Source organism: Paralichthys olivaceus, chromosome 5, assembly GCF_024713975.1.
Source record: "Paralichthys olivaceus isolate ysfri-2021 chromosome 5, ASM2471397v2, whole genome shotgun sequence".
NCBI lineage: Eukaryota > Metazoa > Chordata > Actinopteri > Pleuronectiformes > Paralichthyidae > Paralichthys > Paralichthys olivaceus.
The window spans coordinates 10,058,574-10,086,527 of NC_091097.1; the positions used below are offsets into that span (position 1 = coordinate 10,058,574).

General features: G+C 39.5%; 1 protein-coding gene across 1 annotated transcript in view; it reads left to right on the forward strand.

Moving 5' to 3' along the window:
• Window positions 1-3,692: 3,692 nt before the first annotated feature.
• Window positions 3,693-27,954, forward strand: part of baiap3 (BAI1 associated protein 3) — a 36,999-nt gene continuing 12,737 nt past the window's right edge. Inside the window, exons 1-14 of the mRNA XM_020094423.2 lie at window positions 3,693-3,973; window positions 13,035-13,180; window positions 20,469-20,556; window positions 21,484-21,567; window positions 21,765-21,872; window positions 22,583-22,642; window positions 23,590-23,656; window positions 24,906-25,119; window positions 25,320-25,364; window positions 25,899-25,976; window positions 26,609-26,714; window positions 26,880-26,987; window positions 27,069-27,161; window positions 27,814-27,917. Coding sequence (XP_019949982.2) covers window positions 13,044-13,180; window positions 20,469-20,556; window positions 21,484-21,567; window positions 21,765-21,872; window positions 22,583-22,642; window positions 23,590-23,656; window positions 24,906-25,119; window positions 25,320-25,364; window positions 25,899-25,976; window positions 26,609-26,714; window positions 26,880-26,987; window positions 27,069-27,161; window positions 27,814-27,917 — 1,292 coding nt within the window. The 5' untranslated portion in view covers window positions 3,693-3,973; window positions 13,035-13,043. The remainder of the gene's footprint in view (window positions 3,974-13,034; window positions 13,181-20,468; window positions 20,557-21,483; window positions 21,568-21,764; window positions 21,873-22,582; window positions 22,643-23,589; window positions 23,657-24,905; window positions 25,120-25,319; window positions 25,365-25,898; window positions 25,977-26,608; window positions 26,715-26,879; window positions 26,988-27,068; window positions 27,162-27,813; window positions 27,918-27,954) is intronic.

Genomic DNA, 27,954 nt, shown 5'->3' on the forward strand with positions numbered 1-27,954 from the left:
TTAATCTTACAAACTGGACCTTTAAATGATGACACCATCGCTCGCAATTTAAACTTCTGACATTCAGTCAGCACCAGGTCCTCTGAGGCTTTTTGCAGCTCCCCAGCAACACAACAAAATGGGTCAAATCCGAGTGGGTGCATTTTTTGAACCTGTCAGCACTTCTCCAAATTCCAATTTACATAATTAAAACCATCGAGAACAAGCTGATTCCCTCTGTGCGCTGCTTTGTGCAGCCCTGACTTCTGATGAACACGCTAATGAACGTGGTCTTTGAGAGTGTTCAGAAAATCACATGGTTAAATAATGCAATCGCAACGGATAAAACAACAAGATGTGTGAAATACGCCTCTCTTCACTGCTGACAAACATCTCTCATATTCTCTAGAGAGAAGAGAAAAAGGAGGGGACTGACTCATATCGTCAATAATAAGACAAATGGTTACAACAAGTGACTGAAATAACCTTTGACTGACTCAGAAAATTTGACTTGGCTGTGATTCAGATGAAAGAAAATGCAGTGGCTTGACATAGATTGGTGGATAATTTACATAATATATAAATTAGTAAAACAAACAAAAGGTATTTTTTAATACATCAACTGTAATAGTTCCATTAGATCGTAGGACTTTAATCAGGTCGAGTGAAAGATTCAAAAGTCGCTTTTGATTTTCACTGTCGTAACCAAATCTTTCGCTTGTTATTCGTCGTCGACACATCAAGCAGTCGGAGCCAGCTGGGGAAGTTCTCTAATGATGTGACCATGGAAACAAGGCAAAGGGTCACATGTGTCTTATCTCTCAATATGGGAAAAGCCTTCTGCTTGAATTTGCTGAAAATGGTGTCAAACCATCTCTGAATCAGAGTGGTTCTTCTTGTTTTTTGTCCTTTTGTTTTTCCTCAGAAGTGCTTTAGATAAGGTTTCTGATGTAATTCTCCAGACTCCAGCTTTGGATTGGATGGCAGATGGTTGTTTGTATTATTTACAGCTCAGGAGCCGCTCTCAATTAGAGAAATTTCATTCTATTAACCTTTTTTTAACTTTGTTTAGTATAAGATAACAAACAAAGTTAAAAATAAGTAACTGACGCTGTTTATATCATGACCTGACGAAGGACCAACCATTGATTAGCACCGGCTTTGAACTGAAAACCAGTGGATGTGGGATTGATTGTGAATGCTGGGCTGCAGTTAATAATACCCTGAATGCCTTTGTGTTTACTTAATGTGCAACTGAAGTGTTGAATGATTGTTTTGACCTTCACAAAAAGGCCCAAATCAACCTTTTCAGCAATCTACTGAAAGAATTTGCACATTGTTCCCATAAACAGATTTGGTCTCATCTAACCTGGATATGTTAAACCAATTTCCCATTTAGTCATTTGTTTAAATTGTTTCACATCCCATATTGAGTGATTCAGAAATTCCTATTATGTAGATCATGGGTAAACAGTGATGAGGGAACTCCTGAATTGCAGGATGCTGACAAGCTTTGACTTTGTTGATGCTGATGAAGGGATCCATTCGAGTTTTCCGCTTGGAGACAACTGCAGCTCCCGTTATAATGGTCACGTGTGAAATCATTTCTGTGCTTAGAGAGACACCTCTCCCCTGCAAGCATGTAATTAATGCTCCTGTGTCTATTTAAAGCTTCCGTGCACATGCCCTTCCTCTCGCATGTCCTAACGTGCAAACAGACAAGTGAGAAAGTGCCCGACACGTCTTTCAATATGAGGGTCCTCGAACATCATCTGGTCAGTCTTATTTGCATGTGCTGTAAATATCACTGTCAGAGTGTCATTCTACCAAGCACTGATGCAGAACACATTGTCACAACAGGTGTCAAAGCAAGGACTTTAGTTTATCTCTGTACTAATGATGTGTTTTAACACATATGATTTACTATTTCAATCACATCTGATTGACTATTTTAATTGCCTTTCATTTACTATTTTTGGTTACCGTGGTTTGCTTATTAGGTTATGGTATATGACATCAACATTGTGATTAATGGTGGACGTGCTATAAAAAGTAAAACAGGCTTTATGGTCTCTCTGGTCTATTAACCTACATTTAAAGGTAGTAAAATGATTTGTGTTTGTGACATTAAATTATTCACACACATTCTAAAGTATGATCAAATTATTAATGACAATAAATGTGTGTATATATTAAACCAAACCTATATTTATTCCTACATTTAGTTCATCTCTCTCTTTAGTCTCTTCAGTCTCTCTCTTTCCCACTCTGGATGGAGGGATGGATGGATGAACATTGTTATTGATTATTGTTAGAGTCACTCTTTGTATATTATTTAGAAACTATGTAAACATTGCACTGAATATATAAAGTCTTTGTGTTTTTTTTCTGTTTATGCTCAGACTGCTTTCTGTGTAAAGTCAATGACTTCCTGTCTTCTGAGTATTATGAATACATATATTTAAGTCCCCTTCATGTGTTGCTTGGAAATAACTAACGCTAGTGTTTGAGCTCATTAAGCAGAACATGTACACTGATGGCAGTGGGACAGACAGTTGGACCTTGTTCACCTTTGCAGCTGAAAGGATTTTTTTCTCAGCAACATCCCTCAGCAACAGTCAAATGATGCCTTCAGGTACACAATGTAAACTCAGTCTTTTCTGTCCCCCTGTCCCTGGTAGGAAGTAAGCTGATCATTGCATGAACCAAACAAACCAAATAAAAGAGATACTGCTATGTGGTTTGTTTATAAAAAATAATATACACTCCCAGAAAGCAACTTTTAGTTTAGTTTAGTTGTATGTATGGCGTGACAGCCATCTATTTGCTGTGTATTATTTTATTTTATTTCTTTTTTCTGTTTACACTGTATGCGTCAGTTATATTCCTTGGTTTATATTGCATATTTACTTACTGATTACTTTTAAGGATGTCGAGTTTTGACTGGTGTCTTTGCTGCTGCACCAGAGCTAGTTTACCCTTTGTGGAACCAATAAATAATACATAAATGGTCTGTATAGCACACTAATAGTCTGACCACTCAAAGCATTTTACAGTAGTTTTGCCATGCACACTACAGTGTGCGGAGCACTTTCTCTATCTTAAATCAATCATACAATGCCGGCACAGCTGTCTGAGGCAATTTGGGGTCCAGTATGTGGAATGGGTTAAACGGGGATCGAACTGCCGACCTTCTGGTTAGTGGACTCTTCCTCCTGAGTCATAGCCACTCTAAGTTAATAAATCTTATCTTGTCTTAATTCTCACATTTATGTTACTAATCTTTACACTGGACTATATAGGGTTACAATAAAACACATCAGGCCAAGTCAAGGATGGCTTTTCATTGAGAAACAGCAGTTAGTGACTGATTACTGCACCAATAAGCTAATTCAAATGGTTTGAATAACAAGTGTATGATCCAGGTAAGGAGGACGAAGGGATGAGGGAACAAGGATGAAGGCATGTGTGCAGGGAAGAGGGAAGGAGGATAATTGGATGGGGGTAGGGAAGGGATGAGGGAACGAGTATGAATGGATGAGGGATGGAGGGTGAAGGGATGAGAGGTTAGGGAGGAGGGTGAATGGATGAGTGTACCATTTAACATGTTTCTTCTTTTCTCTTTCTCAGGGGGAGTGAACCGGTGTCGTGCCGTCCACTCGCAGTTGCGATATTTCCGACAGCAGCAGAGGGCGGTGAAGTAACCGCCGCACTTCCTGTGACCATATTTGGCGCGGGCATTGGCGGCGCGTGAGCCCAAGAGACATTTCCGCGGACTAATCGGAGCTTTGTGTCTCCTCGTGCATCACAAGAAACAAAACACCGAGCGATCGTTGTTGTTTCCACAGAAGTTGAAACGCGACAGAAGAAACACGCTTCTTCTTCTTCTTCTTCTTCTTCTTCTTCCTCCTCCTGTGAGCCCGCACATCCACTGATCCAGTGATCCTGACATCAGAGAAACCTTTCACACCGGAAAACTGCTCCAGAGACACAGGTGAGCTGAGGAGCTTCTCTCCATCCAACAGCAGCCCTGACCACATCTGGATCTTTAAACTCATATTTGTACACATGCGTCAGCTGCTCTGACGCTGTCAATGTGAAGGCTGCCTCAGATGCACCTGTTGATCAGAATCCACAGTAGTTGGAAATCAATGGAATCCAGACCTTTTTATTGAGTCTAAAGTTCTATAGGTGATATGAAAGAATGTCGGATTAATGTGTGATGGGTCTCCTGAGGGGGGTTTCAGACCTGATCCACTTTTCTGAGAGGAAATATTCCTCTTGCAGTTTCTTAATCTGTCGACCATAGTGAAAGTTCATCATAAACATCCACAACATGATGCTGGAAACCTGATCAGTAGCTTTAAGTTGTACCACACACACACACACACACACACACACACACACACACATTGTAGAGATCCATCTCAGGGAAATGTTGCATAATGATGTTTTTTTACAGAAACTACAGGTGGGCAAGGTTGCATGTTGTCATGACATATTGCTGTAGCTATATTTGAGTGTATGTGTGTCTGCTCTTTGTAAATTATGATTTGTTAATAAGTCGATTACTCTGAATGTTTCAGAAATATAGCAACGCCCCTCACCCATCATGAATCAAAACACACACACACACACACACACACACACACACACATTGATGTATCTCAGGGAAATGTTGTATAACAATGTTTTTTACTAGAAACTACAGGTGAGCAAGGTTGCATTGATTTGTGACTTACACACACACACACACACACTCACATACACACACACACACACACACACACACAGGTGCAACACACCATCATCACAAAAGGTAAAAGATAGAGCCAAGATCAACATCTTGAATATATCTGAACATTCGTAAACCTGAGTTAGAAGTGGTGTTTTATTGTGACGCACAAAAATAAGTCTTATATTTCTCAGGTAGATAAAAATTAAAAAGAGGGTTTAGGTTTCTTGATCACTGTGTGATTTTAACCCCTTTAGCAGCTGACACACAGGGTTTATACTGTGTATGTATAAATCAATTGGATGTGTTGGAGATGCCTGTGGAGCTCGCTCTCTCTCTCTCTCTCTCTCTCTTGCTCCCCCCCCTCTCTCTCTCTCTCTCATACACACACACACACACACAGAGAGTGAGAGTGAGAGCTGTCTTTTCTCCCCCAGTGACAGCAATTGCAAGCCTGTAATTTACCTTCATTTTTAATATTGACTGTAGTTACATGTGCGGCAAAATTAAAGAGCAAGGCAATGATTGTTTCATTATTCATCAACTGAATGAAAACTGCATAATCCAAAAGAAGAAAAACATAATTAGAATAGCTAAGTCATAAAAAAACATCTTTGCCTGTTTTGTTGATATAGTTAAAATGATGTGGCTCTGTGTGGCTCTCTCTCCTCCTTTATAAGAAGCTGCCTTGTGCAGGTCATAACTCCACTTTAGATGAATTATTATGAGTCCATTAGTCATTAATTAATCATCACCCCTTATTATTATACAGTGGATCAAACCTGTCTATTATAAAAGCTGCCTCCCCAGTGTTTTCCTCCTGCTGCACAGTCAAAGACACGGTAGGAAAAGAGGAGGTCATGGAAATGCTGTGATAATATATTGTTAGGAAGTGTGTGATTATTTACAGCCTGTGCGTGCAGTTGCATGACTTCAGAGCATCACTTGTGTTTTTGCGCAGCTCAGATTGATGTTATGTGCGTAAACTACGGAGGCGGCGGCGGCGGCACTGCTTCCGCGTGAAGACTCAATGGCTGCTATTCTTGACAGTTACTGCTGGAGTGAGTGTCTCTCAGGGTGACAATGGATGTATTATCTGTGGTATAATGAGCAAAGATGTTCACCATTGTTTAAGTTTTGTATTTTTATATTTATTTTCTTTGTGCGTGGCTCTCACTTGTTTCCACTGCTCGGCCGTCAATTGCTGGGATTTTCTCTGGCAATGAGTTTCTGAGCCAAACTGTCCGTCATTTGCCTTGACAACACAGACTCCAGAGGGGCTTTGGGGAGTAGACGACTAGATGCATACCTTCTAGGTCATAGCAATGTCTACACTTTGTTACACGTAGTTGTTGGGGGGGGGGTTGTTTTTTTTTACATCAAATCCACTTGAAAGCTTGTTAAAGATTAAAATGGAAAGTGACAGCTTGATCCATTCAGTCCATATGCCCCTAAAGGCCACTTACATAATAAAACTGCTGGCCACTGATGAGGCTTTAACTTCCGTTTAGATGCCATGACAGCTATAGTTGTTATCGTCAGTGACACTACAGCATAATTTACTTAGAGTTATGGCTTGGATCTCCTCAGGCTGATGTGGTATAATGAAGTCTCAGGGAATATAGAGGTCAAAATGTGCATTTGATTTAATTACGTGACTGTCAGTGTCACCACAAGAGGGGATGGTTAATACCAACCTTTCATTTTGGAAACTCAGGAGGAATGTAATAAATTAAATGCATTCCCCTAATTTTTTCCGAGACAAAGAAACCCCTCTCTCCTTCTCCTCGTCTTTTTCTCGTTCTCTGGTCTGTCCCAGCCCCTTTGAAACACTCAACAGCTCTCTAAAGGATGAAGCTTTCACGCTCAGACAGACACTTAGAGAAGAGCTCGACAACAATAGACTAATGACTTAGAAAGGTGTGTTTCTGAAAACCGCACAAAGACCAATCTCAGGTCTGTTTGAAGCTGCCAATGATCGACTGCTGCAGAACAGTGTAAATCTTGTTACTCTACTGATCTGCTACGGTATCTCTGGCCGTTTTTTGTCTGATATATACTTGAATGAGATGTGGGAAAAACAGTTAAGCTCTTGAAGTCACATTGAAAAACATATCTGTGACTCTGAAGTGTTATCCTGATTGGACATTGCTTAATAGAGATTCTAGGGAGGAATTGTTTTATATGCACCTCTACCACAGTTGTGTCAGGGGAGGAATAGACCAGACTGCCGTCATGGATGAATGCGTTTATATATATTGCTCTACATGTTTAGCTGCGTTAAGGCCAATACACAAAAGGTCCTTTTTTTTTCTTGGCTTTGTAAAATTGCATTTACCTGTATTTACCAGCTCCTTTTCGTCTGCTGTTACCATAGAGACACTCCCTTTCTATCAGCAAGGCTGCTTTGGCTGCCGGGCTCATTGGCTCTCACAGGAGAGAGACACTGGTGTGCAAGTGTTTCCCTGGCACGACTTTGACACCAATGTAGCGAAAAAGGCATTTACTTGGCTTTGACAGTGTTTCCTTGGCAGCCGGCGCCCCACCGACGGTGGCACGTCGACCCATTTTTGTCACTGTGGGCTGACAGCTGAGGCAGAGTGAAATCCAGTTGGGAGTGATCCTCTCCTGTAATTGAAATGAGTTCACCTGGGAGACAGCTGCTCTGCGGTGCCTGTTAGCTGTCAGCACTTCTTGCTCACTAGGCTGCATGTAGTGTGTAGTGTGATGCTTGAGCAGAGCTGTTTTTGTGTGTCTGATGCACCGTAGTTTGAAGTTATAAAACACGTTTCCCTGTTCAGTGCAGCAACCAAACATGCCTCAGCTATTTCTGCTGCTCTGCCTCTTAAAGAAATCGAGACGAGAGCATGACACTGTTGAACAGAATCACGCAGCGGAGCGTAAATGGTGAACACTTCTCCTCAGATGCTGTAGCCTCTAATGTTCAGCGACAAAATGCATTTAAAGGTGATTTGTTGGAACTGGAACACTGGATAAAATCAACAGAATGAGAATATTTAATGGTGAAAATACTGGAATCAAAACTCTTCTATAACTAATTAACCTGTTTGCCTTGGCTTTGGTCTAATTACAAATCAGACACTGTAAATAAAGATGAACAACATGTCTCCACTTCCACCCCTCATAAATGAGGCCAAAATAAGCTAGATACGGGTGCAGCCATATTGTGCGTTGGACATCATTGGTGCCAGAGTCTGCGCAGTAATGAGTTGAGCGGTGGTATCAAGCTCCCACTGATACATGCTCTTGACTAATTGTGAGTCCATCTCAGCCATCAATCATGATATTTCACCCTGTTTTTGTGGCATCGAATAACAAATTAAAGCCAAACTTGCCAAAAAACATAGCACAAACATAAGGTGTACGTGAAACATCTTTTGAAAACATTTATTTTCCTTGTACTTTGGGTTTTTTAGTTTGTCCATTTTCCCTTCTGCTAACATGGAGGACTCAAGGTCTACAACCTATACTGAAGCCAGCCACCAGGGGGTGATCAAAATATTTATGGCTTCCTTTTAGCAAGATGTCATGCCTGTTATCTTTGTTGGAACCCTGCAAGATTTTTTTAACAACCAAAAGCCAATCAAATCTTTCAGTTCTATTAAGTAAATTACAAATAAAATGTTGAAACCCATAACGTAGTAACTCTCAATGGGCTCTTCAATCAAAACCTTAATTAATTGACTTTTATCAGGGTCCTTGAGTCCGTGGTCAATCATCTGGACCAGAGCAGTAACCAGGGCTGAAAGCATGTTGAGAGCAAGTGGTTGTTCACCATGTAGTCATAGATCTGGTCAAATGTCTGCCAGTAATCAGACATCTATTGGAAACTTGAGTTAGCAGAGGAGTTGCAGTTCTCAGTGATGTTGTATCTAAATAGTTCTAGGCCAGGAGATGACTCCTTAGAGAATGATGAAAGCAATGTCCACTTTGATGATATTGCGAAAATTGAATTCAAAGAAACTGTTTATCTCCAATATTTTTTTCCTTTTGATTAGAGAACATGACAGTGATGGATCACTGCAATTAATTCTTGAGCTTAAATTCTGCATCTGATTAAAGAGGTTGTTGAAAGAATTGGTAAATCCAAATTTAGCAATGACGGACTCATCTGATACAATATATGATACCTGGATTAATGCTTTTAATCCTGCGTGTTTTCTTGCTGTTATTGCTGTTATTGATAGCTCTTCAGGGTTTATGTCGATAATATAGTTTATTTTTGTATGTATTCATTTGTTTTTGAATCTATTATTAGTGCAATTAGAGTCACTTCACCCTTAGGGTATTGAGACATATTTGGAGCATAAGTTAGGTACAATAGTACTACATGTGGACATATTAAGGAAGGGTGACAATCAGGTCAAATTACACATATTTGGTCCATTCCTCAACCGTCATGCAGTCAATATTAAAGTCTTCCATCAAAAATATATACTCTTGCTTTCATTGGCAGATGAAGAACAAATAACATCATGATGTCAACAGTAGGTTATAAGGTTAAAAGCTGGAATCATCAATAAATAAATCATTGTTAGAAACTGATGAATCTAAAGTTAGACCTATAGCATAATTATTATATATCAGTATATGATCAAAACCTATGAGACAACCGTTTGGCTAAAGTTGAATATTTATATGCACTTCCCCCACCTTTGATTCACCATCTAACTGTCATTTTGGAAAAAATAGGAAATCAATATGTGAATTTGTCATTATGGAAATTCCAACAGGTGCTCTCAGTTTGTAAAAGACTCTTTGATAATATCTATGAGCAAAGGAGTATTGACACTTCAGTCTACTTGAATAAAGTGTGGATACAAGTAGATAACAGATGTCAGCCTCCTGGATTGATGGCATACTGTCCTTTGGCTCAGCCAATGACGCAACCTGTTCCATGACTATCTGGCTCACTCCGAGCTGGAAAGCCAACTGCGTGCAGCTCTCTGAATGACAGCAGTCATACAAGCCAGTATGTTGAATTTCTCTGCATCTATTTGGTGCAAGTGCTGTGATTCAAATCAGGTGACCTTTAACAGGGTCGTCTTAAAAAAATCAAAAACTAATCAACATTTCCTTTAAAATCAGCCCAGAATGTTTTTGCACACCAAGATAATTGTCCTCTATTACAGTTTGTTAATAACAGTGACTATTTTGTCTTTTGCTGGAAGAAAAAGTCAGAACAAGCTCTCAGCCCACGGTTCATCTCTTCTTTTTCACACAGACTTAGACATTGGCTGTCAACTATTGAAAAGAGGGTCTGACTGTCTGAGTCTGTCTGACTGTCCTCGGAAACAACTTCTCCATCAATCAAACCCTCACTCTTGTGTCCTTGTCAGGTCTTTCTCTCTATATTTGAGTGTTCTGTTCTGTCTCTTCCTCCTTTACCGTGTTTCTGTCGGACCATTGGAGCCTCACAAAAGACTCAAGTCATGCAGGTGGAGCCAGTATTACAGTCCTATTTCTAAGAAAATGCAGTAAAATGGAGAAATAGGGACCAAAGTGATAGGATGCTGTTAAAGAGACGCTTTGATTTGACTTCACTCTCTCCCTCAGTTGCTAGGCAGATGTGTGACTGAGTGTTTCGCTGTAAAAACTGCTGTCATTTAAGCAATCGATAACCTTGCAATCAGATTTTTCTTTTACTTGAAACTGAAACTCGCACTGTGAACTTCCCTTCTTCCATGTAGCCTTGAAATGTTCTGTTGCACTTGAAAACTGTGGCGGCTCATAAATGTATTCTGTTCCTGTGAGGATTTTGTGACTTCAATATTGATCCACAGGTATTTATAGATGCCCAACCTTCTGTCAAGATTTAAAGGATTAACTCCTAATAAAGGGAATATAGTGGAGGAACATAATGAAGTTCTGTGACTGACTTTTGACAAAAAATTTAAAATAATAATAATGTTCACGGTTAATATGTGGATCTTAATATAAAATATACTCTCATGAAACCGTTTTGGATTTTGGATTCCTGTTCTTAGAGACTGCAGAGTCAGCTGTTGGCAAATATAAAAACACTTCATGTTGCTATTGCAAGGAAATAGTAAAGTTTGACATGTCCTTTACCTTTTTTCTTAACATTTATCCTGGGGGAAATGCTGACATGCACAGTTTACTGAAATAGCTTTGGTTTATTTTATTCTTCGGCTCTTCTTCTGTGGGGAGTAGAGACGGAGCACAATACTGTTATCGTGTCACATTATTGAGTTATACTTTAAAGTCACCATGAAGACATATTGAGAGTTTACTTCATGGCAGCAAGGCCTACTTCGTCTGAAGGAATTGCTTAGCAACATAGTGCCAATCTCTCTCAGGTCGTCAAGCAGACTCATTTTTTTAAATATGGTATTTCACAGTTACGATAAGTAGTCAAGAAAAGTATACCTTCCTCTACAAATGGTTGCATAACATTCAGTTAAAGCTTGCCTAAATTTAGAAGCAGCCTTACAAAAAACTATGCAAGAAAGTAATGATTTCATCTATTTGTTAATGTATATATGTGCCTGTATCCCCATATTATCCTAAATTACGATATGTTATAAAGGTTCCTGTTAATGCTATTTTATATTGATAGTTTATTATTTATAACATGTATTATAACTGTTTTAGGCAGAGGTGGATTTGTAAATCTGCAAAACGTTGGTCAAAGAACACAGGAAAAACTGTTTCATTACAAGGAACAGAAAATCATTTCCAACACATCTGGTTTCTTCCACCTCTTGTCCCTTCTTGTTTTCAAATGGCAGCCAACAGCAAACTAATCTGGTTTTGCACAAAAATGAAAACACAATTTATTGAAAGGTAACAAAATCCTGCTACCAGTATCTATAAAAGTCAAAAACTGACATATTCCCTTAATACTGTACATAAGTGACACCAGTGTTGCTCTTGTTATCCAAACCTCGGCAATGACACAATAAAACATATTTCTAAAATCGTTAAAGCATTTCTAATAGGATACAGCTTTCTGTTAGGCCAGCCACTGTAACTTACATTGTGTTTGTCAGATTCAGTGTCGCACTTAATAAAATATCCAGACAGTTGTTTTAAAATGACATGAGTGGATTAGTTCTCCCTGTGTTTTGGTGGGTTTTCTGTGGGTACTGCGGCTTGTTTTCAACATCTTTAATCAACCGAAAAACATTTTCACTCAACTTTGTTGAGTAGTATAGATAACGGATGGATGGATGGAGATGAACAGTAATAGATTAATGCATCTAACTGTTCTCTGTATGACCGCACAGGTAGAGTGTGTGGCCTTCACAAGGTCTTTGGGGCAACTGAGCAAAGCACAAGAATCTCCCAAATATTTCCATGAAGCTGGGCCCCTGCTGGCAGCTCAGAGTTTTGGATTTTTACCATTGTTGAAAGATTCTATTTATGTCCAGCCAAGCCCACAATTAAAAATCAGGAACCAGAGTTTCCATTTTCACTAGTGGGAAATCAACAGCTCCCCATCCAACTGAATGATCCTATTTACTTAGTGCAACATGGCAGCTTTGCAATAAACACCAGTAACATGTTGATTGTTTGTCAAGAGGGAGAAACTGTAAATAACATGATTCATCATATCATATTAACTTTCATGTACAGGTACATACGTTGTTACTGAGTGTGCCTTTCAACACTTGGTCTTTCTTCTCTTAGACTAAATCTCTGTAATCTTCTCGATGGCAACATTTCCCAGATTACACTTAACCTAAAAACATATCTATCACTTATTATTATCTGTTTTCACTTCATTTGGTTTTGACTGGGCTGTGTCTAAAACCATATTCTGGATAAAGCTGTTATATGCTCTTCTAGTTTGGACCCTGCAGACATTCAGAAAAACATTTCTAAACATAGCTAATCCTATATTTTTCTTGCCTTATTATTTTAATAACACAACCTTGTTATTTGACATTGCTATTATGCAGCTCTTATGACTCCCAGCTCGCCACGCATATTAGCATATTTCTTTACAAAGTCCCATAAATAAAGGTCGAGTAACGGAACTGAACAGACTAAAAGGTAGAGGATAAATTGCACACCCTGGGGCATCAGTGAGACAGACCCAGCACTCGCCTTCTACTGAGAAAGAGTATAATTATGTTAAAAGAGCAAGGGTGTGTGTGTTTTGCAGCAGATCAGACCACAAGAAACCCCTTGAACCAACTGTATGTCAGGAAACAACCAGTGTTTTGACTTAACTTTCTTAGAGCTTGTGAGTTACTCCTTCACGCAAACACTGCCAATCATGATCTTACAGTGGAGTGACAGTTAACGTGATGTTGGCTGTTTGTGTCCGCAGCAAATCAACATGACGACGCTGCTGGACCTGAAGAGCAGTGTGCTGCGGCAGGTGCAGAGGAGCCAGTCGTTGAGGAGCCGGAGGGAGCCGGCACCACCCACCGCTGGCAGCCCCCTTACACACAGTCCTGACCCCTTACCCCGCAGGTGAGTCGCTGGTGTGAGCACTTTTACTTACACCTGGCGTCAAGTACTGTAACTGGTTTCTGGTTATTATCTTTGAAGCTGGACGATTTTCGTGAATTAATAGTTGCACCCGTGTTCATCAGATAAAAACTCCTAATATGTAAAGTACAAGTTATCAGTATTTAGTCGGATGGTAGAACTGTAGCCTTTGTTCTAAGAGGGAACTTGATAATATTAATGAGAAAAATTGCAAACTTTTCACATAAAGTTAGCAGCATCTGGAGACAACACTTCTAATCTACGCACAAAGCCTACAGAGTGAGGCTGCAGCAAAATAGAAGTTGGAAGGAACAGCTCAACCGCTATTGAGCTGACGCATGTTTTCTTGTAAAATGGCGGTTTAATCGTTAACCGATCCACACGTACGCGCTGATTTACCCCCGGTGGACATTACACGCACACATCCACCATGACAGGCGTGTCTGGTGCTTGGCACTAACGAGATCATCACAACGCCCTCTATAGGTTTGAGCAAAAAGCAGGAGGCCGGCTGTTTATTTATGTTGCTTTTTTTCAGAAAACTGTTTTCTCGCCACAGTAAATAGTTTCGCCATTTACAACAATTAAGAGCTTCAAAATAGTTTTCATATTTTTCATTTTGGAAGTGAAATTGCAGTCAGGGCAGCTCAGAATTTTAATGACAGATTTTCAAAACGGCAGCACATAAGCAATAATTCTTGTCTGTTATTAATTCATCTTTCATCCTGCTTAAGCCACAGATAATCACTTCTTGCCAGCAGTGTTTTAATGTTGCTGGCATTTATTCCGCAGTTGTGACTTGCTGTTAGGAGGCAATGTACAAGCTGCCTCTTCCCCAAGGACGCATCAGCCTCTCTAGTACATGCACAGTCAGGCTCTGGGGGGATCAGAAACGTTGTGCTCTTGTATATCAGTTTACTGCACACGGCCTCATGTTCACACGTCTGCTTCAACATAGGTTGCACAATAGCACATCTATGACATCTGTTTTTACTCAAATGACATAGACGTCTTCCTGCATCTCAAAATAAAAGACCTTTTACCTGTTTGTATGTGTGTTTCTGTGGGTGAGTGTAAATATACTTGAAAGTTATATGTTCTGAGTTACTGAATGTGTATTTGTACTGTATGTGTATGCTTAACTAAATGTTTGTATGTGTGTCGAGCTACTTAAGGTTAGAGAACCTTTGTTGTCATGGTTACAATAATGGACTTACTGATAAAGGTGTGGGATGATTATGGATAAAATAAATAAAATTCATCTCGATATGTAAATTATCAATATTTATATATCACCTGACTCCCTCCGTTGTTCCGGCCATACTAACTTCAGCCACTAGAGGTAGCCTAACAATAAAATTAAACTTAACTATGAGTTGTAATAAGCTATCTATACAGGTAACCTATGGCAACCTAATTTTGAGTAATCGGTATTTTGGCCTTGCATTTGACAAACCTACTTCTCATCCTTTATATCCAGATAATGAAATAGTTATTTTATACAGTGCAAATAAGGTTGACTCTATAAAAGATCATTCTTTAGATGGAAATAGAGTAGATGTGTTTAGTAGAAAATGCCACAGTAAGTCTATTTTTCTTTGTGATTTGTTATGTGTTAATTTGTTTTTGTCACTGTATGTTTATGTAAATTATTTTGCATATGTATACATATTGACCTGTGTGTATTTACATTTGTATAAATGTGCTTCCACTGTATGACCTGTTTGTATCTATACATGTACGTGTATATGTACCGTTTATATGTATTGTGGTTATGTGTATATTATGCTGTATGTACTCTATGTATTCTTGTTATATTATTTCTTTATATTTTGTTTACATGTCTTTCTCATAATGTTGTGTCATGTCTCGATTAATGTCATGTGTCAGCTCTGTGTCCTTGAGAGAATTGGAAAATAAAATGAAACTGGACATAAAATGGATTTTGTACGCAGATCTGGATCTTGTCTGACACTTTCTACTGTTCGTACCTTTTTTAAAGTCCTTTTTTGGAGTTTTTTCATCCGTGCCTCGTGGCCCCAGTAAATTTAAGCATCTGTTTTACTTTTTTTTTTATCAGTCTTGTTTTGAAGCTTCATCTGAAGCCAAAAGTGATAGTAAGAACCTGAGGTTTCTATAGCAACCTAAACACGGGCTGCTGCCACAATGTGAACTTGTACTTGTAATGACGACGATGGCTATTTTTAACATGGAAGATAACCTTAGATGTGTTTGTTGTAGACTGATCAGTTTGGGGTTTTAGACTCTAGACCTACAGAGGACCTGTGTGGGACATTTTTCATGTATACTTTTAAGCATGATATTAACGCTCTCTCAGTATGATTTATATTTTTAATGAAGTTTGATATAAAATCTGCTCCGGTGAAACCCCATTTGTGTTCTTCTTTGAACAGTGATTTGAACTGTCAGTGTCTCACCCTTTTCTCATTTCCCTTTCTAGCTCCCCAGTGCTACAGCCATCAAACTGAGCCTCAGCCGTGCACATTCCCTGAGCACTCATCATTAGAGGCAGGCCGCTGATCTTTGTTATCCAGTCAGTCTGCTGATGACCAGCCGGCACTCTCACTTAATTGAGAATTTGCAAATGAGGCTGTGTAGATTTGGGCCGCTCCATCCACAGTTGCTGACCCACTTGTACAGTCGACTGTCAAAGCAGAGCTCTCTGGCACTTTTTAATTAAGTTGAACAAAATTTGTTCGATACCCCTATGTGAGAGGGTTGGTAAGTCAAATGCACAAGACGCTGTCGGAGATGAGCCCGACCAGGCGTTACACTGCATTAAAGGCACAGGGATTCCTTTTCAATTTGGTATTTTGATTTATTATTGTTTGCCTAGTTCACCTCCATCTTTGTCAACAAAAGTGAACTTCATATTACATGCCCGACTTCACAGGATTTGAATCGTGAGCCTGCTGCATTCGCTTTTACGGATTTGACTCCTCGGTGTCACTGCAGTTTTTAAATCGATGCAGAGTAATAATCGATTGAGAAGTACTTCAGATGGGAACAAAATGCACGTAAAGTTACAGCCATTAATGGTGGAAATACTATGCATTTAAAGGATAAGACTGGTGTTATTTTATATTTTTTCTTACTGGCAACAAATCCTACAAAAATACCAAAACAACAATGTGTTTGTGTTTCCCTGATTCAGCCACCATCTGTTGCTCTCAGCCTTAAGCCCATTGATTGATATATATACATATATCATGATTTATAAATTTAAAACAGACTTTCCTGTCAGAATTTCCTGAAACAGAATGACAATGGGTCAAAACCCTAATGTGTTGCTGGACTGTTAATGGTCAGTGTGAAGAAATGATGAGGTGTGGTCAAAATCTATTGTGGAACTACAGCACCCCAGTTAGGTTAGCATATTCATGATGTGGGTGCGTCCTATTTGCTTTGTGCCCAGGGTCAGCGACTTTCAGTTCTTCATCTGTTTGCTTCACTCCTCCTGCCTGTGCTCACAAATACATTATTTCCAAATAAACCTAACAATGCTAGCCTTGTATTAGTAGTGCTGAATCACATAATATTGTCTTATTTTAGCCATTTCCATATCTGAACTCTGCACAATGTCCGGACTTGATCGTCCCACAGTTGACAGTTGCCCTTTCGCACATGCAGCACATGACCAGAGACTATCTGCGTGAGACGAGTGTTCCCATGCACCTACTAGAATTATTCAGTTCGGATTAGGAGAGCGGTTTCACCAGTGGCATGCAGACATTACACAGACTTTATACTCAGGAAGCAAGCAGTTTAATTTCTGGTTCAGTCATTTGCGTTTAGCTCCTCTGGGTAATGTCCATAAAAGTTGAGGGTTGCATTGCATATGAAAGCAGACGTTGTCACAGTGCCACACAGCCAATGTCAGGGCATCAGCTGTTGCTCTTTGCAATAGGGAAGCTATATCATTGTTTGATTAAGAAAAAACTAACTAGATTAAAAAAATCTAACGATTTTACTCTGCAGCCGCACCAATGTTTAATGGGTTCCACATAGCTCCACCAGATTTTGTGGTAATCCATCCTGTTTCCCTTTGATCTGGAGTTCTCGCGATCTGTATTTGTATTTGCACCAAATTGCAATCACATCGCACACACTCATTTATATCAGTCTTCCTAAATTAGACAATTTTTTTTTTCCATGAATGATTCTCTTAGTAATCGGCAAAAATAATGAAGCAAGTGAAAAAAAATCTGTAAAAATCCTATACCACATCCTCCCACTAAAGTTTATGGTAATCCGTAAAGTAGGTTATGCCTTAACATAACCTTCTTGATGGAGGTAATAACATGAATCAGATTTCCTATCTTGAAGTGTGTGTGTGTTAACAGTGCCAATTTGCCTGTTTTAAAATGGTTCAAACCCTCTGTCATTGTCCCACACGGTGAGCGAGTATAAACTGTCAAACACAATTGTGAAGCACCCCAGTTGGAAACAATTTCACACCAGGCCACTGGTCAGTCTATCACTACTTCTAGCTGTGGTCTTTTCACAAGTTATTGAATGGAGAGATTCTATCAGAGCTGTTGAGATCGTATCTCTGCACCGAAGCCTTTTCGCCTGTAGTGTTGCTGTTGCTTACTAAAATGTGTAATTAAAGTAAAACAAATGGTATTGTGTGTAGCGTTGAGGACTTGAGTTCCTGTCACGGACACCTTCAGTTATGATCGGAGCTGAAGGCTGATATTATGCGCTGACAGCCGTGATGAATCAGATTTTAAAAATCATCTCATTTTATTAGAACGCATACAGACGTCACATTGTCTTTCATGCTGCACACGACAGTGATGCCTGCACTATTAATTACTATGTATGCACAGCCATATTATGTTGGAGTCTGAAGTGAGGGGCCTGCGTCACCTCCGCACTCACAGTCAGCGCTGTTTTAAAAACATATTCGGTCAGATGGAGTGAGTTCACCATTTTTGCTTTTTTATTTATGTTTTTTCCTTCTGATTAAAGATGGGGAGACATAATTGAAGTGTTTGAATGAATATTTGAAGGGCCTGTTTCCTAGCAACATCCAATCACTTTGTTATTCTGGTAGCGTGTGTGTGAGAGAGAAAGGTTAAAAGATATCAGCAGCATTTTTTTATTTTATGTTCCGAATCAAAGTGAACCTGATTTTCATGAGTCTGGTTTATTTCTGCTCATGAACGCGTCATCGCAAAACTCAGAAACAAAATGATCTCAGACTGTCCGGACAAATCCTCAAGCTGTTTTGATTGAAGATGGGACAGACTTCTGAATGGAAGAATGCCCTGGGTGATTTAAGATGGAAGAATTGAGTGTCTCATAATGCGAGTATTACGATCAAATGAAGCTTATTTGTACTATTTGTGCAAATGGAAATAGGCGAGCTTCAAAACACACAAAAGACTCCGTCTCTTTTTCAGTGGAACAGCTTTTTTTGGGGGGGAGTCATTGACAGATTGTAGATTCGGCTTTTGTGTTTTCAAGCTTTCAAACACTGACTGAGGTGTTTCAGATGAGAATAACAACTCGTTCTCTCTTTTGTGTGTTTGTTTTTTTAGCTAAATCAACAAACACTGGAGCTGAAAGTCCTGATGCAATAGTTTATTTGATCGAGAGAAAATTAATTTTTCATTATTTATTATTATCATTTATTTCATATATGATTTTAACGTCTCAAAACTCACCAGCTTGAGCTTCTTTCATACAATTCTTTCTTCTTAGACATTAAAGTGTGGGTCGGACTGACAAAATGAAACTGAATGATGAAATTCTTTGTAACCAGTGAATTCAGAATATATCATACACTGCAAAAAATGTTACATTGAATTTTCAAATTTTTTTATTTACACAGTTTAGTGCACGTACTTTTTTACGTTGATCGTACACATTATTCAGTCATTTATAAAATTAATTAAAATTTTAGAATATAGGACATCAGTAGGTGTCAGTAGGTGTGAGTGGCCACCGGCGGATGTTAGTTGTGCACCTTAGCATCATCAATTGTTTTGGCCTCGTAATCAACGATTGGGTTGAACTTGAGGATGCTCTGAGGCTAAAGGTAAACCTGACTACTGGCTTGTATGGCAGTACTTATACTAAAAACATGGGTTCCATTACACGTTAAAATCAGGACGATAAGCCAAATTGAAACATGTAATATGTACAAGGGGTGAGATGACATTTTTTCAGTGAAGATTTAAAAACAACTACTGCTACTTGATGAGTGAAAAAACTTTTAACATCCTAATTAAATACATCCACCTCTCATGTGTTAGTGGATTTGACTCCATGTGCATACCCGACCAACTCTCCCAGCATGGCTGCCATTAGTGTTCATCAATACCTCAGGGGTTTGCCATCCGCTCCCCCGCCATGGCGAGAGTCAGTGGGTGCTGGGATGGGCTGCCACACGCCCGCTGTGATGCAATGACGCTAATAAAGGAGCGTGACGGGGCCTCTGCGGACGAGCTCTTCTGCATAATGTTGTGGGGATGTCAGAGAGATGAGAAAGGAGGCTGGGAGGGTGGGAGTGAGGGGGGGTAGAGGGATTGAGGAGTTATATGGCTGATTCAGACACACATCAGAGCTGCTCCCAGCTGCCCTGGTGATTTCCATAAGGGCTGGGAAGGAAGTTGCGTGGTGAGAGATTTGGGTGAGGGGAGAGGTGAGGGTGAAAGTGGTGGTGGTGGTGGTGGTGGTGGTGGGGGGATTCCCAAGGTGTTCAGCCAGCTAACTCCCCCTCCCCCTGAATGTGCCTGTATCACCATGACAACTGGGGCCGGCGGGAGTCCGGGATTCACTCACACCTGGAGGAAACAGAAAACATCATTTGCATTTCGCACACAGCTCTGCTCATCATAGTAGATTAACTTGGTTCATGCAGAGTGCAGACATGTCGCATCCTTCACAGCTTTGGTCCCGACCGGCTTTGCTTTTTTTGTTGTGGCGTGAGATAAGACGGCATTTGATAGATGATAAGAGCTGAGCTGCAAGCGATGGAGTCTTAGCAGCTCATCATGAGGAGGAGAGAGATCATCTTTATTGACAGATGCTCCACCATAGTGTCTGTAAACAGGATGCGGTGCAATGTCACTGAAACCCACTGTGTTTTTAATTACTATCCAGAAACATTCTGATGCCACACTGATCAGTACAACATGCAATCCCCCCCCCCCACACACTTTTTTTTCTCACGTATTCACATTTTCCAAGTGTTTAATCTTTATTTTTAGAGTTGTCATGAACTCCCTCTTCTTGGCAGGATTTCCGAGGAGAGCGCAGAGTTCTTTGAGCGTATGAACGCTGTCCTTCAGAAACAGGAGAACATGCTGCAGGCTGCCCAGGCTGAGGTAACCCACACCCAAACTTTTAACTTCCTGTCTGTTGCGTACGTGAAAAACCGTGCATGTAGTGAGTAGGCCGTCCCGCCAATGCCATTCGTGCCCACCGCCGTGGCCAGAATAACGTCAGTGGACAGAAGGGCCGGGTTGAGCTGGGTGCTCTGAAGACTGGAAGCTCAGCTGTGACAAGCTGCTGTCAGTGGCTATGTTCAGCTCCTCCTGCTGCCACTGCTAACGAGGCAAAGATTCTTTGTGGACATGTTTGCTGAGAGCGTGTTGACTTTAGTTCCAAATTGATGCAAGTCAGCAGAGTAAATACAACAAAGCAAAAAGCTAATTATAAAGAACATCAACACCATGTATTGAATTTGGTGAACCGTTTTATTATCTTCTAAGAGCTTAAGTTGTGTTTTTTTGAAAATATTTTACACAAAAACTATATAATAAGCTTTAAGATTAGAAAATAAACTAGAATGGCACTCAGTAGAGCGCATACCTCCGCCAAGCCCCCAAAGTCCCCCTATGAAATCACATTTAAATTCACTAGATCCAGATTTTTGAAATGTTGAATCTCCCAGTCTTAAAGAAAGTGAAAACAATTCTTGGATTACACCAAAATTTGTGGTAATCTTACCAATATTGTTTGCAGAAATTTACTTACAAAGAAACCAACCAACAAACAAATGGACAGAGGCAAAATCATAACCTCTTTGGCGCAAGAACTACACATACACACACGTTTGAAATGTAAAGATATTTAGAATATTTGAAATACCTCTTCCACCTCTGGAGGGCAGACTAAAGGAAACCAGTGAAGAGTTTTGATGATAGAGAATACTGTACTTAACTTGGAACTTAGCGTCTCTAGTTCTTACTCATCACATTGTTAAGAAAGGTGGATTTTTCCTTGGCTGAACTGGTTCTGCTCCCTCACAGTGCCAAAAAGGAGCCTGCACGGTGCCGCCGCCCCAAGAGCACGTGGACCAGGCCTTTATCCCCGACAGAATCAGCAGGACAGAGGTGCGTCAGCTCAGCCTCACTGTTTTTTCCTCGTATTTCAGCAGGGAATAGGTTCTAAAAGTCACAATAACACAACTCAGCGGTGGGTTTTTTCATCCCTGCTTCTGATGTGCAGCAGAGCAGAAAGCATGAAGTCAAAGGAACATGAGCTTTTATTTTTGAAGGGCTGTTATTAAGTGGAGCTTGTTTTCATGTAGCTGGACCTGCTGTATGAGGAGGCTGTGTACACGGTGGTCAATCGGGTTGGAGTGCATTCAACAGAACACGTGAAAAGTGACGAAGAACTGTTTACGTACCTGCCCAAGGTATCAAATCTTATTTGTCTTATCTATCTATTCTATCTATCTATCTCATCTATGTATTTGATCTAGCTATATGTCAATTTATTTATCTATCTATATATCATCTATTTTATCTTTCTTATCTAACTAAACTATCTATCTTATCTATCTTTCCATATCCTATGTATATCTAATCTATCTATTATCTTATCTATCTATCTAATCTATTTATTATATGTAATCTATCTATTATTATTATCTATCTATCTATCTATCTAATCTATCTATTATATATATATATATATGTGTGTAATCTATCTATCTATCTATCTATCTATCTATCTATCTAATCTGTTCATCCATCCAACACAAATGTTCACAGACCCTCACAGATGTTATTTATTTTGCTGCTGTACAACTCTCAGCAGATGTTCTCACCTCAAAACCGATTAAACATCAAAGCGGAGTCACAGTGAGATATTTGCTGTGATATCAGCTTCATTCAGATGTCATGCTAAGGATTTTTAGCCTCTCGTGTCTGCGGTGGGCGTCTTTGTTCAAGGTGTGAAGAGTGTGTGTTCAGATCCAATGATTTCATAATGGAACTTCACTGACATTTGAGTGGATTTGTGTCTGTACATGTCTGATCTTTTTTTGCCTCAGCAGCGTATTTCAATCACGCCAATACAGATATATAATGAACCATTTTTCTGGTGTCTGTTCATCTCTACAAGGTGTTCGATATGGGCGAAGAGGAACATGACATCATTCTCCAGAAAGTTCAGGAATCCAAGGTGAGACATTTTGTATATGACGCACTGTCCATTTGTCCATATTGTCATGGCAATACATGTTCATACATGCTGCTGTCATGGCAATGCACACTTGTTCATCAGTTTTTGTGCTTATGGGAGAACTTTGGTTACAAATGTAAATTTCCATTCTGTGCTGATGTAAACATAGTTGAGATATGACTCAATTTATTGATTAGACTGTCAAGTATTCGCAGTTGAAAGTATAATAATCCGTCCTAAAATCTTTTGAGTTATATAAGTCTACATTAGTGTTATTTTTTGTTCATCTTTGAATTTGAAATAAATGTAATATTACATTGAAATTGTAATTGTGACATTGATTACAGGAATCAGGCACATTTCTTCAAAGCAAAGAGTCTCGTTATAGATTTCAATATGCTGCAACAGAGAATGAAATGGAAATCAGCTGGTGCCTGGAACAACAGAATAATATACATCTCATACATTTCTGATTTCCAACATCATTATCAATATAATACTTATTTTTGCCGATAGTTGGAACAGTGCAGTAGTAATAAGGTGAGAGTCTGCAGGTTTGGTATCACAGTTTGAGTACATCATAATGACCTTGGAGTCTCGATGTATATAAGACCTTCACTTGACTGCCAGGGACTTTGCAGATGTATCTGTTAAGCGCTGTGTGCCTTTTTGAAAAAGTGACCGAGTAAAAATGTTTGGCTGTGTAAATATTATCTACAGTTATGCTGCCTTTGCCAGTGCATTGAGTTTTCCTGCCCTTTGACTCACAAAGCTGTAAGATACCCAGTGAAAAAAAGCAGAATAGATTTGTACATCAATTTTATAACGCACGCTGATATTTACTTTAATAGAGTCACAAGAGCATCAAGTAAGGGGAATGCACTGCAATGTACTCACTGCGTGACCTTGTTTCTCACTGAAAAGCTTGTAAATTCCTTTTTCCACAGCGAGCCAATTTTTCCTTGAGAGTTTCTGTTTTGAAAGCAAAGAGTCTGATGGCCAAGGACGCAAATGGTGAGATATTTCAAGCATTAAATAAAACGTAACTGATGTAAAACAAAATGAAAATTGTCTTATGGAACAATGGTGGATTGAAAAGTTTTAAATGGCACTCCCTCAATAAATCTTCAAGTGATTCACCTCCTGTCACACTGTAGATTCCTCAGCACATCACCACAATAGACTCTGTACTTTGCAGTAATAACACAAGTTATATTGTAGAGATAATACAATGCATGATGGGTATAATACCAAAGTGCTCACCAACAACCTTCTGTAATGTCATGATGAAAATAAATGAAAATTTGATTCCTTATGACTAAAACCTTTCACAAGGTTTGATTTCTTCTATAAAAGTCTATTTGTTTAATAAAATATAAAAATAAAAAACTATTAACAGATTTGCAAATTGCTTTACATTAGAAAAGAAAATTCTGTGTGATGTGGAAACAAGTTAATACTGGAGACGATGGATTAAAAAGCCAGTTTATGAAAATTTGTTTTGAAAATCATTTTAAAAGAGGACACTGAGCTTGTCTGATTGACAAAGGGAGGTTATTCTCAGTAAAAGCTCTACCTCCCTCTGTCTCAAGTCTTGCTCAGGGTACTGAGAGTAACAGCTGGTCAGCAGATGGACAGGTTAGAGCGGGGCTATGAGGGATGACAAGGTCGTGCAGAAATATTAAAACAAGAAGAAAAGCTCAAATTCAGTGAAACAATAATGAAACTTTATAATAAAATCTGTGGGTGTTTAAATCAAATCTGCTTCGGAAAATGTTAAACCTCATATTTTAATTGAGGCTGTAATAGTGTCATCAAAGTGAATACGCTCACCTTCTCCTCATGCGTCAGATGGTAATTAGCTTTTCAAGGATAGGGTCTTGATATGAAAATGTTAATAAAACTTTTGGCCGAATGATACTGTATATAGCTTACATTGTGTAATATAAAATATTTGTGACCTACCGCGCATTATATCAGTGACCAACACCTCATGTGTGCCTCATTAAAGAGCTGATAAATTTGTTAATATAATATTAGACTTTGGTATTATTTCAGAGCTAACTGCAGGTATTGTTTCACTTCCCTCGACCAAAACAAAGTATGTCCACTTTCCAATGTGATCACACTGACGAGCACTTTCCAAAGATAAAACTGAACCCAATTGTAACTGTCTCGGCGTCCCTCTTCTTGCTGCCGTAACATAATCATCACTTTCACATGTGCGCTGACCTTTTCTTTGTGTCACACTGCGGCCTACCAGGGTACAGTGACCCCTACTGCATGCTGGGAATCCTGGTGGGCCAGAGCCCCCGGGAGGTGGAGGAGAAGAAGGAGAGGAAGTTCAGCTTCAGGAAGAGGAAGGAGAAGCTGGAGAAGCGCTCCAGCACCAAGGAGGTGCTACCCGCCAGGTGCATCCACGTCACCGAGGTCAAACCAGAGACTCTCAACCCGGTGTGGGACGAGCACTTTGTGTTGTGAGTGCAGCCGTTTAAACCTTTTAACCAAGTGCAGGACATGGTGAAACTGGATGTGTGACACAAGGGATTCACAGTTTCACACTTAACACCCAATGCTGTCAGTTATGTGAACAGTGCAACACATTTCTGACTCTGCGGAAGGAGTATGAAAGGTATTTATTGTTGGTGTTTACTCATGGAGATTTCTATTCTTACAGTGAAATAGATGATGCTCACAATGACCTCTTACATCTGGACATATGGTAAGATTTGTGCACGGACGACACCTTGAACTCCTCATACATAACCATGCAAGGGGGAATGAAAACTTTTTATATTGTGTTAGATTATTGTTCAATTTGCTCTGATTTGATGTATTTATTATTTATCATTCATAATGGGTAACATAGAAAATAAACTCGATGGAAAACATCCAGTTAATGTCTTTAGCACAGTCGGCAGTATTTTCCAAAGGTATTTTCAACATTTGTATTTTTGTTTTGCAACAACATTGAATTAAAAGATAATAGGATAAAACATTGTTTCTGGTTATAGTTGATGCTTTTACACATTATGTCCTTGAGTGTGAACATTATCACTATAGAGATTCAGTTGTCTTTTAATCTTGATGTCTCAGCTCTAAATTGGAAGTGGCTGACGCCTCAGCTACAATGGGTCTCGATTGGAGGACGTCAACTCTCGGTTCCGTTAATTGTTACAAAGATAACAAAACGTGTGTCTCCCGGAAATGAGATGCTGTAATAATAACATCTGGCATCTGACTCTTTGTTCTTCAGGGATCACGACGATGACGTGTCTGTAGCTGAAGCCTGCAAGAAGCTCAATGAAGTCAGTGGACTCAGAGGAATGGGCAGGTAGAGGAAACTTGCATTGTTTCATCCTGAATTACGATCAATCTAAACTAATCTAAGGGTTACAGGGCAGCTGGTTCACAATTTTTGTGATCACTTACTTTATATAAGTTGGTTTCTTCCAAATCGCTTTGTGGCAACTTTCCAATCAAAGGGTCATTTCATTTTGAAATGTTGCACTTGATGAATGAAGAGGCTGAAAATCTGACACCATCCTGTTGGTTAATTAAGAGAGCATTTGGTTTTTGCCCTTTCACCCTAAAGAGAGACTGACATATAGGAAAGCCTACTGTCGATAAAGCTGTGCACACAGAGAACACAGACTTCAGGCGTGTCATGGAGAGATCAGTAAATGGCACAACTGTCTAATGAAAACCTGAGATTGCCAATAATAGCCGAGGGACAAAAGGTCCTAATGCTGTGGTGGAAAATGGGCAATTTTAATTTCAACAAAAAAAATTGTCTTTCATTAAAAAAGGAAACGTGTTCTGCTGTCGTTCTAATTGTAAGTCCCTGCAGATAGAAGCTTTAGCTAAATGCTTAAAAAATTAAACTCTTGGATTATAACTACACTAGGGACTCAACCAGAGACAAGCAAGAGAAACTCTTCAGAGCCCGTTGCTCTCTCTTGTCAGGTATTTCAAGCAGATTGCCAAGTCCATGCGTGCCAATGGATCTGCGTCATCGGGCTCCGAGGAGAACGCCGATGACTTCCTCGGATGCATCAACATCCCTCTGAACGTGAGTGTTTAAAGTGGGAGAATTTCCAAACTAACCCTCACTAGACAGAGGTACCGAGCTGCTGTGACAAATCCAACACAACTTCGATTAGACTGAAGGATGCAAACATGGATGTCCCTGGAAGTGTCACAGTGCCAATGATTATGGCTGTTGTCCCTCTTGCAGGAGATTCCTGTTGCAGGCTACGACACCTGGTTCAAGCTGGAGCCTCGGTCGAGTGCGTCTAAAGTTCAGGGAGAATGTCACCTGATGCTGAAGCTCTTCACCAGCCAGGTTTGTGTAACGTCTTCTTAGTGTAGATAATGATAGCCTGCAGCTTTTAATGTTAATGTTATTCATTTTTCAATCCTTCAGAGGGACACAACTTTGTCCAAGAAGGAATCTAATGTCTCTATTCACAAGAAACTGCTGAGTCAGATTGTGGAGTATGAGCATGCTCATGTTAAGGTGAGTCACCTCCAGATATTATCAAAACCGTCTAAATCTATTTGTGATTTTTTTTTTGTCTACTCTAACACAAAACCTTTAAATCACTGAATCACTTTAATTTGTTATTTTTGTGTGAAAAGCCCTTGAGCTTAAGGAGAGCCTCATCTAATCAGTTGATTTGCTTGTCATCTGGGACAAGACACAAACAGCACGGCCTCCAGGGGTCGCAAAATTGGATTAGAAATTCTTAAGCTTTGTTTTAACTACAAGGACATTTCCAGTGTAAAATCTAGATAGAAGAAGACTGGACGTACCTGCTCTCATGTGTTCCACAACCAAAACCAGTTTCTGATGAGGCAGTTGGTGACGGTTGTGTTTTTAAAAGACATATAGTAAATTTCACATTATTATGTATCTTCTGTATCTAAAAGGAAATACCCTTTATCTCACTATGTTAAAGAAAGGGAAAAAAGTGAATGGGCTCTTCCTTGTCTCAGACTGTTACTATTAAGTTTCAATAAAATCCTTTTCCTTTATATATATGTTTATATTTTGCAGTATTTCTTGATTACCTGCCATATTCTAAAATACAACAATGTGTTTGATGTATGAATGGCTGAAAAGATGTGATAATTGAAATTACCTGATAATCTTCCACAAATAATTCCAGAAGGAGCCGTACAACTGGAACGGACAGGTTTGTCCTCCAGCATGGACGGTGCTCACTCACCATGCTGTGCAGACTGATCTCTCACCTATCCAACAGGCCATTATGTGAGTGTTAATGGAGGAATAAAATTGATCAGATCAG